The 19,619-nt window shown below is 36.1% G+C and overlaps 1 protein-coding gene across 1 annotated transcript; it reads right to left on the minus strand.

The window, feature by feature from the left end:
- Positions 1–1,190: 1,190 nt before the first annotated feature.
- LOC115450254 (esterase E4) lies at positions 1,191–18,111 on the minus strand. Its single transcript, XM_030178256.2, has 12 exons — positions 17,837–18,111; positions 14,935–15,077; positions 13,858–13,994; positions 13,127–13,269; positions 12,316–12,501; positions 11,352–11,548; positions 10,867–11,035; positions 9,704–9,926; positions 4,175–4,284; positions 3,126–3,258; positions 2,241–2,417; positions 1,191–1,409 (listed from the first exon to the last, which is right to left on the minus strand). The coding sequence occupies exons 1-12, from the start codon at positions 17,898–17,900 to the stop codon at positions 1,283–1,285; spliced, it is 1,809 nt and encodes a 602-aa protein (XP_030034116.2). The 5' UTR covers positions 17,901–18,111; the 3' UTR covers positions 1,191–1,282.
- Between the last annotated feature and the right edge of the window lie 1,508 nt (positions 18,112–19,619).

The following is a 19,619-nucleotide window of genomic DNA, read 5'->3' on the forward strand; positions in this document are numbered from 1 at the left end:
GTATTTTTATTTCTTTTTTAATTTAGCATAATTGTAATGGTTCAATTTAAAAATGATGATGAACTGCTTTAATATACATAAAATACCGTAGAATAAATTTATTACAGCCCCGCATCTTTATGATATAATAAGAATATTGTTAAATTTACTAGAAATTGCAATATCGATAAGTACTATATTATTTTCATTCACATTCCTACACAGGGGTAGCACTCAGATGCTTGAGCCGAGGTAGGCGCATGCGTGAAGACTGGAGAAGGGTGAAAACATATTGTATGCTATATTGACATAGTTCGACCTTATTATTAATGACGTAGAATTCATTATGGATAATCTAATTCAAATGTGATAAAGCTGCCAGGGAATTTTAAGTCTTAATTTTTAGTAGCTACAACGTATTTTTACATGTGTAATTTATTGTGACTCATCAAAATCGGTCAACCCTGAACTTGAAGCGGCGCGGCGCGGCGTCAACATTCAACGTCATTTTGAACCGACTTTAAAAAAGGAGGAGGTTCTCAATTCTATTGTAGTTTTTATGTTTGTTACCTCAGAACTTTTGACTGGGTGAACCGATTTTGACGATTATTTTTTTATTTGAAAGCTGGTGCTTCTCGTGTGGTCCCATATAAATTTCATTATTGTTGGGTGCTTGTTTTCGGCGATACATCAGAAAACTCCTAAAATTATGGCGTCAACTATGATGTCGACGTATACTTACTGATTTTTACTAAAACGAAAGAGCAAAAAATAAAAACATTTAACAAAAAATTGTACCGTCTTCAAAAACCACTAACAACCATAAAATAATTTTAACATTACCTTTATACCGGTTACTAATTTTGGAATCAATGACTAACAAAAATAAAACATTACTTAAAATTGCTAGTTAAGCTAAAATAAATACATAAACAAATGTACGAAAACAATATATTTAATAATTAGTTATTGACCAATAAATCAATGAGATTAACTTCAGTGATGGCTACAAAACGCAAATTAATAATAACAACCCAAAGATTTAAAAAAACATTAATTAACATATACTTAAATATTATATTAAACAATCTTCTCACTCAGTAGTAGAGGAGGACCGTGGCTAGCTGTGGGACAGTATATTATAATACAGGGCTGATATGTGAATTCTCTTTATTTAAAGTTTTTTTTTTATTTACATATATATTTTAAAAAAACATGAATATAAAAATATAAAAAAATGAATGACCCTCCGATGGCGAAGCTCAAGGATACAGGGCTGATATTGTTATTATTATAAATCTTCTTACACACCTCCGCCTACATGCCTGCTGAGTGTATGCAAGGCTTTAATTAGGAGCATATTAAGAAAAGTCGCCATGCTGAGCTCGCACCACGCACCCTTGTTAACTGGTGAAACAGGAACAGGCGGGCTAAAAATAAATTGTGTTATTAATAAAGACAACTAACACTTTTTCGTCCTGTAGGTCTGAATTATGCCGGCGCCACACATAGCAAATTGAACACTTATTTGAACACTTGTTTGAACTCATCTGTGGCACGGGTTATTTGCGTATTTGTGCAAAGTTCGTTTAAATGTTTGCGTATTTGGCATTCGGTATCGGTTTTTCGAACACACATCAAAGCGTTTAAAGTTATCGAGTTGCTTGAAGGAGAACCGATTATATGGAAAACAAAAAGTAAAAGCCATAAAAATTGAAATTTGGTCAGTATCTGTAACTGTGTTCCAAAGTGTGGCAAAGTCTTTATTCAAATATTTGTCTGTGTGTGGCACCGGCATTATAAATAGTTACCTAAAGGAATACTTCAATATCATACTCTATAACCTCATCTTTGAAAGAAGAACCTTTTATTTAAAAACGAAGGTTTTGGATTTCATTGAATTAATTAGGTAGGTATATTTACAGGTATAAAGACTTTGTTAAACCTAATTAGGCTCAGTGCAGAGCTGTCCACTTGTTATCGAAAACTGTTCAGTAGGAATATTATTTTTTATACGGACACTCTAATGTACCCACATGACACTTGATGGTAAGTAGGGCTCAGATAGTCTCAGTTGACACAATTACGCCGGCCTTTTAACCGGATATACACAGGCTGATCCCAGAACGCGACCCACTTGGACAACAATGGTTTTACACCTTTCGTGCGGTCGCTAACCGCGCGGATAAATATACGACTACCAGCTAATGTGGTCTAGGTAACCTCTTGAAAGGGTTTGCGCCATGCATTAGTTTCCTTACAATCTATATTCAATCCGAAAGAGGTCTTCCCACACTTCGAATCTGTTCTCGAAGAGTTTCTTGCCCAGCGTGAACTCCTTGCCTATGCGCAGGTAGGTTCTGTTGTTCATATTCATGGCGGGCCATGACAAAGGGCTTCGTTTCGCATACTGGTCCATGAAGACTAAATTAGGTTTCCTGAAAATAAAATCATGTAAGCATTACGAATATTGCTATATTTTTTTTATACAAAAGTAGACAGTTTCTATTACCTATTGGGGCAGGTACGGATTTAGAGGGGAGATGGCGGAAGCAAAAAAAGGTTACTCAATTCAAGGAAAGGCACCAGCGAAGCATATGTAAGCGCAAGGCTTTTTTTGGGGTGAGCAAAGGCCTTTCAAGTCTGGGTATAGCACACCTTTGTCACTCCTACCTATGGCCATGTTTATAGCGGAACGAAATAGATTACAAATTCAAATTCATATTGGAAATTACAACCTCTGGGATTACTTTGTAATTTTTTGGTTTATTTTCCTCCCAAAACTATGGTTTCGACTTTCGAGTGACAATCTCTTGGAAGCTGGGTCGCTCTCTATATTCACATTTTAAGGCAGTAGTACCTAGCCTTTTCAATATTGTTACTCTAATTCTCTACGTGGAAAATTAATTTTACCCCGCCTTCAAAATGTTATCAAAACAAACAATAGAAGCAAATGCAAACATCTCTATTAATCATAAATTGCACAACAGCCTTACAATTTGTCAGCTCTGTTATTTTTTTTTATTTTACTATCCTATAATTAGGTTATTTGTTACCCCCGTGAAATAGGTGATTTACCCCCGCGGGGGTTATTACCCCCAGGTTAAGAACCCAGGTCCTAAGGTCTTCTAATAAAGCGCACTTACCCAGTGTTAGCAAAGTTGTACCACATTGTGGTCATTTTGTCCACCATTTTGGAATCTTCGCTGTCTGATACTGTAATAGCAGGAAAGCTACTTAACGAGAATAAGTAGATAAGTTCGTCGTAGTGAGCCACTCCTGTAGAAAAAGTTTATTTTTAATATAGGTCAAAAAAAATTAAGCCGTTATGTTCATTATCATCATCCACATGATCCCTACTGCTTAATATATAATTCCAAGTATTTTAAACCCACTGCTGGGCACGGGTCTCCTCTACTACTGAGATAGTTTAGAACTACCACAATGGCCAACTGCGGGTAGACTTCACAGTTCACATACCTTTGAAATTCTTATGAAGAATTCTTAGTTTTCCTTTAACGAAGCAAGCAATAATTGATAAACAATACACATAATTAAAAAGACATAGGTATGTGCCCCGGATTTTGACCATGCGGCCCATTATTTCGGTAGCCTGTGCCATTCCTTACTAGGAATTTAGTCTATCACGTAGGTACTCCACTGAATATAAACCTTTCCCAAAGATTTCCAGAACAATCACTTGCAAGCGACGCTGCGACTTCTACCAGGTTGTCTATCCACATTGTAAAAATGCTTCAGTTTAGTAGCTTATTATTAATATAAATGGAAATGTTTAAATGTTTGTTAGAAGTAAACGCAGAAGGTGTGAAACGAATAGATAAATTTTAATTTAGGCAATTTGTAACGGAAAAGACTATTTAATCAGGCGGAACCGCAAATAACGTCTAGTATTAGTCTAAAAATTTTAATGAAGGTAGGTACATGGAATACGTCACTTTAGGATACTATCAGTCTCATAAAAATTTCGCAAAACTATGCTTAGTTAAAACACAAAATTATACGATCAGCTGTAAGTCAAAACCCGCCATCTTGCCTCTTAATTAGGAACCGGTGATGTTTTTGACAGCTATATTTAAGCAATTCTTAACCACCTTTTAACATCAAAACAAATTTATAAGTAAGACTGTAAAAGTGTAAAGACGACCAAAGCTTCATAAATACAATATGTACTCACCCATAGGTTTCTTCGTGACAGGGTCTTCGTAATGGCTGTGGTTGCCGATGTAGTCGAATAGGTAGTAGTAGACCGGTTGTGGAGAGTGCAAGCACATGAGTACAGCCATCCTGTATATAGTTTTATTTAATTGTGGGAGACAGCATGATTGCTAACGATGGTAGCAAGATTGCAGATTCCGTTTCGTAGCACGTCTAGTGAGCTTCGAATTTGGGAAACAACACGACAAGACTGTCGCTTTATTGGTTGAGAGACTGAGTGACGCATTGGTTTCTCTATCATACATGTAATATTAGAGCAATAAAACAAAACTTGTAATTAAAACACACAGTTTCTTTTGGACAGGGACGCTCAAGTGACAGCTTCACTTTACAGAAGTTATGCCTTGTGGTTTATAATAAAAATGTTCACCATAGACACAACAGATGGCGTTATTAATTATTTTGGTACAGATCTAACACCCGCACTTACCAAAATAATATGGGCACACAACAATTAATAGTTTCTCAAAAAAATATTAAACATTTTTTTACATTCTGTATACCTAACAACTGCATAAAATAATAATGCTTAGTGTTACCCAATCCCTTTGTAAAAGGTCCGCTGGCATTTCAGCAGTTTCTAAATACTTAAGTTCTACAAACTTTTTAGTAACACATTCTTTACAAAAATGGTAGCGGACATCTATATGTTTGGTTCTTTTATTGAAGCAATTATTTGAGGTCAACTTAATTGCACCCTGATTATCATTAAATAAATTAATGGTGTATGACTCAACAGTTATTTCTTTTAACAAATTAATCAAATAAATTGCTTCCCTGCAAGCATCAGTTATGCCCATGTATTCAGCTTCTGTACTTGAGAGGGCAACTGTTTTTTGTTTCTTTGCCTCCCATGAAACTACACTACCTGCTAACATAAAACATAAACCTGTATAAGACCTTCTGTCTATAACATTATTCCCCAATCTGCATCTACAAACCCTTCTAAATTTGACTTACCATATTTAGTATATTTTAATCCAAAATGTTTAGTTTTCTTAAGATATTTCAAAATTCGTTTTGCATATGCCCAAGTTTCAAGATTATAGCAATTATTAAATTGACTCAGAAAACTAACTGAATATGCAATGTCAGGTCTAGTCAACACTGCTAAATACATTAGCCCACCAATCAGTTGCTGATAGGGTATACACTTTTCACAATTGTTATTAAAGTTAATATTTAATTTAGTCTCTAAAGGTGTGTCAGCTACTTTACAATTTGCCATATTAAATTTATTTAATAACTGATTAATATAATTTTCTTGGCTTAATGTAACTGTGCCTTTAACTTTATCAATATTAACAGTCATTCCTAAACAATTTTTAACCTGACCTAAATCTTTTATTTTGAACTTTGAAGCCAATACCTTTTTTAAATTATTACATTCACTAATATCATTTGTAAACACAAAAAAGTCATCTACATACAAGGTTACTATTGTCTTTTTATGATTGTTATTTTTTGTGTACAAACATGGTTCTAATTTAGATCGCTTATAACCAAGGCTAACTAGATAATCATCCACTTTCCTATACCAGGCCCTTGAGGACTGCTTAAGACCATATATAGCTCGGTTCAATTTAACTACCTTTTTATTACAGTTATCTTTAGATTCTAGCAAACATTCAGGTGCTTCCATATAGATTGTTTCCTCAAGGTCCCCATTTAGGAATGCTGTAGTGACATCAAGGTGCATAACTTCTAACCCAAGTTTCACAGATAATGCAAACAATAACCTTAAGGTTGAATGCCTAACCACAGGTGAAAAAGTTTCTACATAGTCTACATTTTGCTTCTGCATATAGCCTTTGGCTACCAAACGAGCACGGTATCTAATGTTATTATCATTGTCTAGTTTTTTACGTAGCACCCACTTACACTTCACTACAGTTTCACCATTCTTTGGCTTATCCACTAGCTCCCATGCATTGCTGTCCTCAAAAGACTGAAGTTCCTCCTTGACTGCCAATAGCCAATTTTCCTTTTCTGCTCCCTGTAATGCTTCTTCTAGGGATAGTCCATTTGCATCATCAAATGCTTCCTCAGATATACACATATTAGTCATCCGATACCGCTCTGGCTTCCTCTTGGTTCGGATGGGTCTTACCCGCTTCTCAGGTAAGTCATAACCATCTTCATGTTCACTAGGAACATAAGGGTCATCTGGGTAATCTGATGGTTTACATACTGTATCACCTCCAATCACATCTTCTGAACTTGATGTGTCCTTGTCAGATATCTCCCGCACTGAAGATGAATTTTCTATATTTTCAATAATCGGTAAGCTAACATCAAGATTCTTTTCTTCTTCCATGACAATAACATCCCTGCTTATTATCACACGTTTTGTTCTAGGGTTGAATATTCGATAACCTTTGATGTCATCTGGATAGCCCACAAGTATGTGCTTTTCTGATTTTCTGTCCCATTTATGGCGCCTCTCTTTAGCAACATGGGCCATGACGGTGCTACCAAATATTCTGAGGTGACTTATATCAGGCTTACAGCCAGTCCAGACTTCATAAGGAGTTCTTTCATTTAACGCAGGAAGCACAGTACGATTTTGTAAGTAAACAGCAGTATTAGTGGCTTCTGCCCAGAACTCTTTATCCATATCTGCATCGAATAGCAAACACCTGGCTTTCTCTACAATAGTACGATTATTGCGCTCTGATAAGCCATTTTGTTCAGGGGTATATGGGGTAGTTCTTTGATGAATTATACCCTCCTCTTTGAGAAATGAATCAAATTCCTTATTACAGTACTCACATCCATTGTCACTTCTTAGAATCTTTATTTTCTTATTACTTTGTTTTTCAACTTTAGCTTTAAATTCTTTGAAACATCTTAAAGCTTCATTTCTGTGTTTAATGAAATAAACAAACAACATACGACTATAGTCATCAACAAATAGTATAAAGTATCTGGAACCAGCAAGTGATTCATGCTCCATAGGTCCACAAATATCAGTATGGACTAAATGAAGCAATTCTTTGCTTCTTGAACCTTCATTTCCAAATGGTAAACGACACTGTTTGCCTTCACAACAGATTGTACATGTTGCCTTACCAAAATCTACCTTTTCTTGAAGATTCATACCTTCGACAGCTATTTTCATCTTACTAAGATATTTGTCATTAAGATGGCCTAATCTGCGATGCCATATATTACTTGACGCTGACAAATTTGCTGCTAAATTTTCAGGCACTTTTAATTTGTATACACCATTATTCAACATAGCTGTAGCGACCAGTTCGCCTTTTTTGTTGAAGACTTCACAACCATTCTTGGTAAATTTTACTGTATTACCGGTCTTTATTAACTGGCTCACTGACAGTAAGTTAGTAGTCAAACCTGGAGCACACAATACGTTCTTGACTGTAACTTCAAATTCACATTGATCAGTCTTTGTAACAATAGTCACATCGCCGGTACACAATACTTGCAATCTCTCACTGTTAGCGATACAAATGTCCTTTATCTTATGATACTTTGCATTCTCTACCCACTCTTCATTCGCCGTCAAATGCATACTTGCTCCTGAGTCAATATACCAGTCATATTTATTAAACTGAGCACTTAAAAACACTGTACTGAATACGTTACTGGGTTTGCGTTGCATTTCTTTTAGATATGTTGATGTTAACATTATTTGGACACTGATTCTTATAATGTCCTGGTTCTTTGCAACGGTAACATTTGACGTGACTCTTGGCGCCAACATTGACGTTTGGTTGCGATTGAGTTCTTTGCGCGGTGGCCATAGGTAATTTATTTTTCTTATGTTGCCATTTCTGCGTTCTACTTGCGAATGCACTGCTAACCTCGTTAGATTGGTTACTTCCACTCACTTCCGTTTCCATGTCCATGAGCTTGGTTCTAATGGCGTCCGTTGTAATTTGTATGCCGGAATGCTCGATCGCCATTATCATCGGCTTAAAATTCTCTGTCAATCCAGCCAACAACAGGCAACCGATCCACTCATCACTGATATTAAAACCTGTCCCACTCAGTTTCTGCCCCGTTTCGACTATTTGCGTTACGTACGACTGCATCGAGACACAATTTTCCAAACGAATTGAGATTAAATTACGCAAAAGTGATATTCTTCGTGTAAATCCCGAGTCATCAAATAATGTCTTTAGCTTGTTCCATAGTTCCAAAGTAGTTTTAACTTCTTTTATATGGACATATAACGCAGTATCTATAGTCATCACTAACTTTGCCTTAGTTCTCGCGTCATCTGCGGCTTCTATCTTTTCCCGGTTTCTGGTTTAATGCAGTGCAGCATATCTTCCAGGACTAGAAAATTTTCCGCGGCGAACAGCCATTCGTTGTAGTTTTCCCGGCCTTTTAACTTGGGAACATTTACAATATAATTCAATGCCATTCTTGCAACTATTACTGTACAAAGTAACTAATAACATTTAACTATTATTGTATCAATGTTTCACCACTTTTTAACTGAGAAACACAACTACTTAAAAGACAAACTAAGGATTCTGGGTCTGGGCCCATAACCTGTAATATTAGAGCAATAAAACAAAACTTGTAATTAAAACACACAGTTTCTTTTGGACAGGGACGCTCAAGTGACAGCTTCACTTTACAGAAGTTATGCCTTGTGGTTTATAATAAAAATGTTCACCATAGACACAACAGATGGCGTTATTAATTATTTTGGTACAGATCTAACAATACAAACATCAAAATTAAATGACATCCGACGTGACTTATAAGTCGCGTTGTTTAGAAAATTTTAAGGGGGCTGGTCTTACGATTATTCCCTAAACACATCAATAAACACTTTAATTTCCAGTTACAGGCGTCCAGTTGTCAGGATAAATGGGCGCTGTCCAGTATTCAAATAGAGCTACATTGTTTTGAGGGATTGTAAAAATTTTGGTGGGTTTCTGTAAGACATTACTATTTCTCTCTTTATCTTGGTAAAGTTTATCCAATTATGCTATAAACAAACTTACTAATTCAATACCGATAGTGAAGTCTATGCGTAAGAGACATGAAGACTGGTAACGTAAGTTGTTGACTACATTTATATTTCGAATGTTCCAAAAAAAGTAGGTACTTTATAGATTTAATAAGCGAATAATTCACATGAAGCTGATCACCAACAGTCAATTTTAAGTGCATGGTGATACTTTTTGAAAGGCCCCACAAGTTTTTTTTGAATACTCTGAATGACAAGTTGAGCTTGCCGTTCGCCTCATGGTAATTGACACGACTGCCCATATACAATAAAAACACCATCCAACATCTTGAATAAAAGTATTTTTTGGTATTTTACTGCACTCGCCATCCTGAGATATGAGTTGTTATGTCCAGTAGTCCTTTAAACCGGAACACAAAAGTGACTGAACTGCTGTTTGGCGGTAGAAATAGAAACTGCGGTTGTACCTACCCAGGCGTACTCTCACATATGAGAGACCTACCACCAATATAGTGTAGAGTGTACAGTTTACCTTACCTATGCACTGAAAATCCAGTGATGGAATCGGTGTAAAATCTGCCCAAAGCTTCAGCAAAGAATGTGTTGTTCATCAACTCTTTTTTCCTAAAGTACATCATGTTAAGCCTGTCCACTAACGTGGTGGTATCTGAAGCGTTCATATTTGAAAGCATGAACGTGGAAGCCATCGATTCCATATGTTGCTTCATCTTGTTGAATAGTGTAGCGTTGCGCATTACAGCTGAAAATATAGTATATATAATAATATCAGCCCTGTATTATATACTGTCCCACTACTGGGCACGGGCCTTCTCTACTACTGAGAGGGATTAGGCCTTAGTCCACCTCGCTGGTCTAATGCGGATTGGTAGACTTCAAACACCCTCGAAATTCCTATAAAGTAATTCTCAGGTGTGCAGGTTTCCTCACGATGTTTTCCTTTAAGTAAGCGATAATTCACAAAGGATACACACATAATTTTTTGGAAAAATCAGAGGTGTGTGCCCTTGGGATTTGAACCTGCGGACATTCGTCTCGGCAGTCCATTTCACCACCAACTAAGCTATCGCCACGTTGCTCTATTCGCAGCTGATAATAAAATATTTTTTTTCACAGAATACTCGGCAGTAAATAAAGCTAGAAAAGAAAATCAGCAAGACAATATGTAACTTAATTCATATAGAAAAATAAACCATATATTGGTAAATATAAAACTAATTTCTTGTCCTGACATCGTTAACTTTAATATGAAAACTATTAGTGGCGTCCCCAGCAGGTTTACATTTCCCTGGTCATGGTATAATCTTTACGTGCCTGACGTGTACTTGGTATAAAAATATTTCAATATAAAATAGGATGTTGGTAGGTAATATTTTGAATCAGGAGCAATAAAAGACATAGCCCCTTATTCATACACGTTATTTATCTAAGGACGGTGCATTGCTGTGATAACAAGCCTGCTTTACAGTGCTGACGGCATGGCAGCCTTCGCGGTGCGTAGATATAGGGCCGTTGTAATTGGCTAATATTTAAATACAACTAGAATCTAGTTGGCTGTCAGATAAACAAAGCTGTGTAACAGACTTGTTACCACAGTAATGTTCCGTCATTAGATAAATAATGTCTATGAATAAGGAGCCTAGACTACAAGTCATAAACAAAAAGAAATGTTTGCTGCATACTGAACGCTTTCCAAAAGAACTCGTTCCTTGTCAAGCCAATGATAAAAGGAACTGCATGCATTTTGCCTGCTCTGATAGCATCTATGGGTTCTTCAGTCAGAAACCGCTCCTGGCCGAAGTCTGATTCCACCACCGCTGACCACAGGTCACCGGGATCATAGTCGAACTCCTGCAAAAATTCAAAATGTAAATTTCTTAGCATTTCAGTAACTGCGGTTATTGAATTGTCTAGTCCTGATTGTAGTTTGTAACTCAATCAAAATTTTCAAAATGGCAAACGCTACGCTCGGTATTTGCCTTTAGGAAATATCCTACCAGCTTTTGATCCCCGGTGTAAAAAAAGAGCGTCTCCTCAAAATATAATATTGAGGACTTTCAAAAGTATACTTCTACGTTCAAATGTCGCTTAGACCATACAAAAGAAGCGAATTAGAAATGGTAATATTTTAGACTGCCTTCAATTAGCTGCAATGCCCTGGCCGTACCATATTTACAAGGGATTCCTTCAAAGTCCCACCAAGTATTTCGGAAGGTTTGGTCTTCAGACAGTCGTAGAGCCTTATATCGTTGAGGGGACATCCTACCATCCTCGCTTGCTCGTCGGTCAGCTCTTTAGGATGTGATAGGCTACGTTTCTTGTCTATTGGAGATCCGCTCATTGATATTGCTTGGTGGAAGAGATCTGAGGAGAATGTCGATAAAGTGGTTAGAAAAGTAGAAAAGCTTTTTTGATAGTAAGGAATTATTTATGAATTCTCTTGGGATATTGGAAGTGATACATTGGAAGATTATTGACAACCTGAATAAATTGATGATGATGAGATGATGGTTTGTATTCTGTAGTTTCTGACAATTGGGAATGTGACTCTGTAGGTTGTATTACTCGAAATTGTAGTAATCGTAGCACATAGTACATTATATTATATTTGTACCAAGTTAGTACATTTGACAGAAAACCAATGTGAAATAAATATATGCTGTTACTTTTCGAATGGTGTTGACGACCTTTATCCGCCCTTACTTTTGAATTGCGACCAAATGTTGGTACTATTACGAATACAAAGAATTACCTTTAGTCATACGAGACTCTACGAAACTTTCCCGCCCTCACACCCACCACTACAACTCCTGTAAGCCAGGATCAGCAGTGTCACACATTATGACACCGAGCGGTGAAGTTCGGCGAGTCTCAGGGACAACTAAAATGTCCTTTTCCGAAACGAAATTAATCAAATAGAAAGATAGGGAGGAGTTGAAAATATTAACTTCCTTCCATAGGAATGCGGGTGAAAAATCATGATCTAAGGAGGCGTTTTAACCTCAAGGATAAGGACGTTTACAACTAGATAAGCTAGTTATAAAGCACCACGAATAAATTAAAAGAAAGGGTCTTATCACATGAGCTGTTAGATTTCATTACAGAAGGCATGTCAAAAACGCCGGGAAAACCTTTAGACATGGGAGAGATCATGTGTAGCATGACGCTGGCTGCTCCGGCGCCGCTGCCGGTGATGGTGACGCGGTCGGGGTCTCCTCCAAACGTGGCGATGTTTCTCCTTATCCAGCGCAGCGCCGTCACCTGATCCTTGTACCCGTTGTTTCCTGGAGCGAGTTTCGTGCCCAGTGCCAGGAATCCTGTATTTGATAAGGTAATTATATCATACATGTATACCTTGACTGGAGTCGTTAACGATTGTAAAAAGGCATTTTGTCTACCGCCTTTAGAAAATAAAAACTCCGCCATGTTGCGGTAAAAAAATAACAAATTTCTTGTATGATGTTAACTTTAAAATGAAAAAGCGAGAGGCACCAATACAGGTCTTCTCTTTTGCTTGTAATAGGCTATAATAATGATAATTATCAGGTTGTCGTGGAAACAAAATTTCTTAAAATACTTATTGTAGTGTGTTTTATCGACAACATTGCAATAGAAGAAGATTGGACCAACCATTTAAATATTTTATCAATAATACACTAAGTGACAAAGCAGTTTAATTATGTCATAATTTTTCCTGCAACCTCTAATCGTCATTTTCTTGCAGATCATTGCCCTTTTTGGATATAACTACCAATAGCATTAATATTACTTTGCAACCATAATAAAGTGTATTTAAATTAACCAACTACACATGTCAAAATAGTTAAAAGAATTCACAGAAACGTAGTCATAACAGATTGGTCTGTAAATCTTTAGTTATTATGTTCCAAAGACTAAAGTAACAGACATCAAAATCTATGATTCGTTCATAGAAAGACTTACCCAAAATTCCAAGTCTATAGTTCATGGTGACGAGCACGACATCCTGATCAAGCAGGTAGTGAGGGCCGGCGTGCTCACTTCGACCGCTCAAGGAGTGGAGACCACCGCCGTGGATGTAAACAATCACTGGTCGCAGCGTCGCACTGAATTGGATGGTAATGTTTAATTTATACTGTTACTTGCTAGGGTTCTAAAGATACAATGAAAATACCGATTGTAAGTACAATCATTGAAGTCAATGAACACAACACTTTGTTTACTACGAAAACACTAACTCAAACAGCAGCACGTGAATTAACACTGCAACACTAAAGTACTCAAACACACAAACACTACGCGGTTAAACACTATTCACGGTATTCGCTTCGATATCGCTCATAGCTATCACTGGGTGTAACAATACTAATTTCACAATAAACGTTTAACAATAAACGTTTCAACGCTCTAGTCCCAGGAATTTCTAAACTGATTTTGAACCAATTTTGTTTTTTTTTTTTTTACTGATAGGAATTTAGCTTACATTACCCTAAGTGCTATACGTTACTTTTTATCCCCAAAAATGTTTATACTGGTCAAATATTACATATTTTATTACAACATGGCGAGGTTCTTTATTCTCCTGATAAAGCTATTAGTAATATAATGTTTGACTCCTTGTATTTGAAGCTTATCCAACAGGCATACCTTAATGGCTAATGTGGTTACGATGTAATTAAACAAATAGAGCTTACTTCTTGCTATCTGGTGTATACACGTTGACAGTGAGGCAGTCTTCGCTCATTGGATATTCAGTCGAGGGCTGAGGGCATGCTGGTCCATCAACAACAGCGTCCACGATGCCTTCGTACGTCAGGATCGGTTTTGGAGGCTGCAATGTGATTTGTTATGTATGGGACCCCACAGTCAACATAGGGGGAAACCTGCGAACGAGATACTCAAATACCCCGGCTTAGCGTTACAGGGCCCAGGAGAAAAGTTGGGAGGGAATATCTGGGGAAAGGAAGTGTGGGGGAAGGAGAATGTTTTGAAGGCTGCAATATGATAAATTGGATGATAAGTTACGTCTTGGTGAAATCCAATAGTTTCTTTTCTAATAGAGCGATGGTCCCACGCATTAAATCATAAATCAAAAAGTATGAATTTACAGCTGACCTGTGTTAGTAAATATTCTTCTTTACTATTATTCCATTCTTATGGTAATAATAAAAAAAAATATTCGGTATCTTGTTAAAAAAAATTAAAAACAGTTACCTAATGCGTGGTAGCCGGATATTCATAAGTTCAAAGACATGAAGCCACAATAAGGTGTGTTTCATTGCCATATATAATTCTAATGCTGTACAATAGCTTTGTCACTGAGGCCTAATCTTATTGCGACCGTATTCATCTTCTTCATTGCTGTAGAGGTGCTCTAAAGCCATTTCCCTACATACCTGCAGCAAGAATATTGGCTTTTACAGATGATACGACCAGACCTTGTGAACTTATTGCGTTTTATTACTTCGCCTTCTATTGGCTTAATGCTAAACAGTGAACAGTTCTAAAGGTACTGATAAATCTTTTATAATAGATGTTGATGATTATTAAACATATTAAGATGTTTTTAACGGGCACGTCAAAGTGGTTCCAATGCATCTGATGGTAAGCGGAATGTAGTACAGATAGTGTCAACTGACGAGAGATGATTATAAGTCATTAAACACATTTATTCTGACACATTTGAAAGCGGATATACACAGGCTGATCCTGGAACGCGACACAGAATATTAAAATTCCTTTCTTATAGAAGGTGACGAAACTCATTTTACCTGGAACCTCAGCTCTCCTACGGGTGGCTCGGCGTATCTGATGCCGCGGTAGGCTTCAATCTGTCTCCCACGCCGCGTGGTCATCCAGGACCCTCGAAAAACCACTGGAGGAGAGGTCCTGATGGGTCCAGATGCATTGCGCACTATACATATCAGCATGTTTTAGAAAAGATTTTCTAAAGGCTGGACGTTTGGTAACAATCATCATCATCAGCCGCCGGATGTCCACTGCTGAACATGGGCCTCCCCCAAAGATTTCCAAATCGCCCTAATAGAGACGGCCCGCATTCAGCGACCCGCTGCGACTTTTATGAGGTCATCTGTCCACCTCGTGGGTGGACCAATGCCGGATTTATATTTTTTATGAGTGTAGGCCACTTTAATTCCGCCGTCCTATGTAGGTAAGTTTATGTATGTATGTATCTTTCTAAAATACTAAATAATTTTCCATTTGTTTGTGTTATGGAAGGCACTAAAGTTAAACGAATGATTAATTAAACCGAGTGAGCGTTCTCTGAAATCTGCTGTCCCTAAGAGGCTGTCGCCCATAGGCCGCGGCCTATACGGCCTATTTACAAATCCAGGACTGGCGTGGACATCCGACGCCGCGTTTGCCAGCTTGCCACTTGATAACAATAGCTTGTGCTAATGGTGTATAAACATTATTTGATCACTACTTTATAAGACTGTAGTACCTACTAGTAAAATAGTGGGCTAATAAAATGAAAGATCAAATTCCTGCGTCGAGCCTTCTGCAGTTGTTTTGCTTATTGAAAGCAATAAAATACTCCGATCGATAAAATATTCCAAATAATTTCTAGAATTACTCCTTTTTGATACCACCATATAGTCTTACTTAAATACATATTTCTTTGCTCATTGTACTTAGATTAAGGATTGAATAGGTACAGTCAGCCAGAAAGGTAGCAAAACAATTTTGATATTTCAAAATTTTACATATTAACTTCAATCGAAATATTCTTCTTTTCTTTATTTAAAATAACACCAACCCTTTAAATTTTATTATAGTATATAAAAACGACTGTTGATAAGTATAAAAAAGGTTTACGGCAATTTGAAATTAAGAATTTGTTCAGCTACTTTTGCGGCTGACTGTACCTAATATTTCTTTATGGCAAGACGTAAACATGGGTTTTCCAGACGGAGGTAGTTTACGTACTAAGTTCATTTTCCTTAAGAATGGAAGTGAGGCCAGTGCCCTTGAGCGTTGACCTTGGGCGCTACACCAAAGCTAACTAGATGGCGGTACGTGTAGCTATACGGTATTGAACAAATTATTACATCCTTGATTGTCAAAATATTAGGTATGTCAAAGTTACGTTTGAAAATATTATGTACTAGCTTTTGCCCGCGGCTCCGCTCGCTCTATAAAGTTTTTCGGGATTAAGTTTTCCGTTATAAAAGTCACGCTGTATATTTTCCCGGGAACATATATTCTTCCCAGGGTCTCAAACTGTCTCCATACCAAATTAAAAATCGCATTTGTATATAAACTTATAAAAATATTTCCGCTAAGATAAACGTGTCTAAAAGTTCTTGTGCAATATAGTACTGCGAGAACTTGCTAGTCTAAAATCGGCTCTAGTGTGTACTAGACTCTCGTTTTGTGGTCCAAAACACGTCCAGGTATCGACTTTAAAACGGAGCCCAAAATAATAATATTCAAAATGGTGGCCAGCAATATCAAATCTAACATATTTTTCTGTCTAGTGACCATTGATCCATAATATCAATATTTATAATAAAATAATTCAAACATCCACCCACACCCAAATTCCAATTATTGTAATATATCGCAACACCGAAAATTACTCTTAGTAACCGAGTGACAAAATATACATAGTTACCTAAAAATATTGTAGTTTAGGCATTTAATATAAATTAGACGAAGTTCAAATCACATGTTAATATTTTTTAATTCTTATTTGTGTTTTTTAATTTTACATAGAGTGTATACAGTATTTTAGAATATTTTATGTTACTTAGTACATAATATACACATCCTAGATGAAATGATGTCGACATCATTTTGTGAGAGCGTTTCCCTGACAGCGCGTAACTGCAAATATTCCTGTTACTATAAGCTGTTGTTTCAGTAGGCGTTTTTAAAAATAATTAAATATTTTGTTCTATATAACGGTATTAAAAAAAAATAAGATGTGTGTATTTAAAAATACAGTATAGTATTATTTCAGAATATAGTTAACTCAAGTAAATAAGAGAGATATCGAAATGTTAACGATGTAAAATTCTTACCGTTGCGCAATGTTTGGCAGATATTAATTGTGATTTTATTCACGGTATCGTGTTTAATAAAAAAAATACGCCGCTGTGCAAAAGACCATAAGCCAAACTACTTATTTCTTGAAAAATATTTACAAAGAATGCTTACATTATTTTTTGCAGGACGCCCAAAGTGGACATAAAGTTGAGTTTTACATATCTTAACCCCTTAACATAAAAACTACTTCGGTGGATAAGATTATAAAATTGTAAATTTGGCTAGCCTACCTACTCATTAAAAATTCTGATGTTACGGACAAGGAGAGGTCCGTACATCTCGCCAACATGTTAGAAACAATAACAATACGAAAAACAATTATGTACCTTATTGCAACCACTGACGAAGTTGTTTAGATTAGCAAATTCTTCATAAGTAATGTAGACAAAAAAAAACTTACACTAAGTTTCATACATATTTAAAAAAATCAGCACTTTTTTATATGTTTTTTTCCCTAGTTAATGATTTTCGGTAAAAATGTCGCTTTAGTCAATAAGCCTTAACGGTCGATATAAATAACATGGAGTTAGGATAATAACCCTAATTCTCACTGCGTTATTGTTTCCGACCCTATTCTTCTAAAATAATAAGTATTCTTACCTGCTAGAATGTCGTTTTCTTGCCCGGCCACGCATGCGCAAACGAACAACAATATTACGATCATTTTCCTTATAAAATCGACGGAGTACTAACCCGTTTTGCGCGGAACTCCATGCTTATGAATGAATTTCGTTAGTGTGTGTAAACATGCAAATATAAAGAATTGTGTTGTGGGGAAATGTGTTATGTTGAGTTTTGAATCAAGACGAATTTAGGTTTTTTGACAGAGTGCAATGTTCCTTAGAACTTCATATTACGTCTAAGATAGATAGATAGATAGCTGGCTATATCATGCAATGGCTAGGCGTCATTCCAAATGTAACCTGTAGCAAATATTATGCGTATTACCCTCTATAAATAACATAATACTAGTTCTCATGTCGTACTTTTGGTGAGAAAAGGGCACAATTGGAAGCGTGCGGGGAATGCCGCAACTGAATAATAAGATTTTGTCGCGCCAATATATTAAAAAAAAGACTAATGTGACAAAGGCAGTATGGCCCTCTGGCGAAATGAGACTGAACTTGATGGTGACTTTGTTCCTCTAAATAAAAGAATGTTTGTAAGGCGCATTGGCATACTTAACTCATTTTAAGAATTGTTAACAATCATGGTGCCCTTGTCTCAGTGAAGGTACGATATTATATTATCTTCATTGCTTACTTGCTAAAGCGCCATCTAGTTGGACAAATGAAATCATACAGAAAATAATAATGACCACTTTATTAATTACACATTATAAAAAATACTATTATTGAATATGACAAAATAGTTATGTTTAACTCCCTCTGTACGTGGTATATCCGTATGGACTCAACAGCAAAGGTATGTGGTAGTGAGCGCCCTCTGTCGTATTGAACATGATCTGAAATAATACAATTTAATATGTTATTTTAAGTATAGATGGCGCTTTTATTAAATTTAGTTACAAGAAGTAATTTATGTTAATATTATAAGAGATGGCGCTTTTAAGAATTTTTTAAAGTAGACTCATATTCAGCCTATCGATATTTGCCACTGCTGACCATCGGTCTCCATTAAATATTTCCAAACTAACCTGTTAGAAATAGCCTGCATCCAGTTGGTTCTGGACCTTATGCAGGTTGTTTCTTTTTTATTTTAGTGAACTTCTAACAACTAAAAAAAAAAAATGCCTTACACCTTATCGTAGTTCGTACATATACGGTTTGATGCCAAGCAGTCTTGAAGTTTGTAACAAAGGTTAGACGAAACGGGCATAATGAGGTAAAATAACATAAAAGACAAGCATTTCAAATTGCTTGCACTACATATTAAAAAAAATTTAAATTTAAGTACTAATCAAAAATCGTTGTATGTTGGTCATTATACATAAAAGATTATGAATACATGGATCTGGGCCATGTTAGGAACCGGACTATCTTCGGTCACACCGCCTTATAATTCATGTTATTTATAAGAAAAAAAAATAATATTTACATTGAATAATTCCTATATAGGAAACTATCCAAAATTAAATACTTCTTTAACCACTGGTTAAATATAACAAAGATATTTAAATTAAATTATGTAGTCCGTAATCAAAGTAATAATGCAACATTATGAAAATACCCTACGATTTAGAATATTATGAGGACCTACTACACTGTCGTAAACATTACGATTAGATAAACGGTCGATGTCAAAGACCAGAGAGGTTAACATGTAAATTAATAAAAATCATTATGAGATCATTTGCATGTAAATATTATAAATATATAAGAATACATATAACAAAAACTATTCATATTGAAAAAAAAAAACG

Source organism: Manduca sexta, chromosome 5 (assembly GCF_014839805.1).
Source record: "Manduca sexta isolate Smith_Timp_Sample1 chromosome 5, JHU_Msex_v1.0, whole genome shotgun sequence".
Taxonomy (NCBI): Eukaryota; Metazoa; Arthropoda; class Insecta; order Lepidoptera; family Sphingidae; genus Manduca; species Manduca sexta.

Excerpts from the sequence above, each read along its gene's own strand:
- LOC115450254 (XM_030178256.2), bottom strand. The coding sequence starts at position 17,900 with ATGATCGTAATATTGTTGTTCGTTTGCGCATGCGTGGCCGGGCAAGAA. Across the intron at positions 4,285-9,703 it reads ACTGGATTTTCAGTGCATAG|GATGGCTGTACTCATGTGCT; the intron begins GTAAGGTAAACT and ends AACTATATACAG. Across the intron at positions 2,418-3,125 it reads TACAACTTTGCTAACACTGG|GAAACCTAATTTAGTCTTCA; the intron begins GTAAGTGCGCTT and ends TTTTATTTTCAG.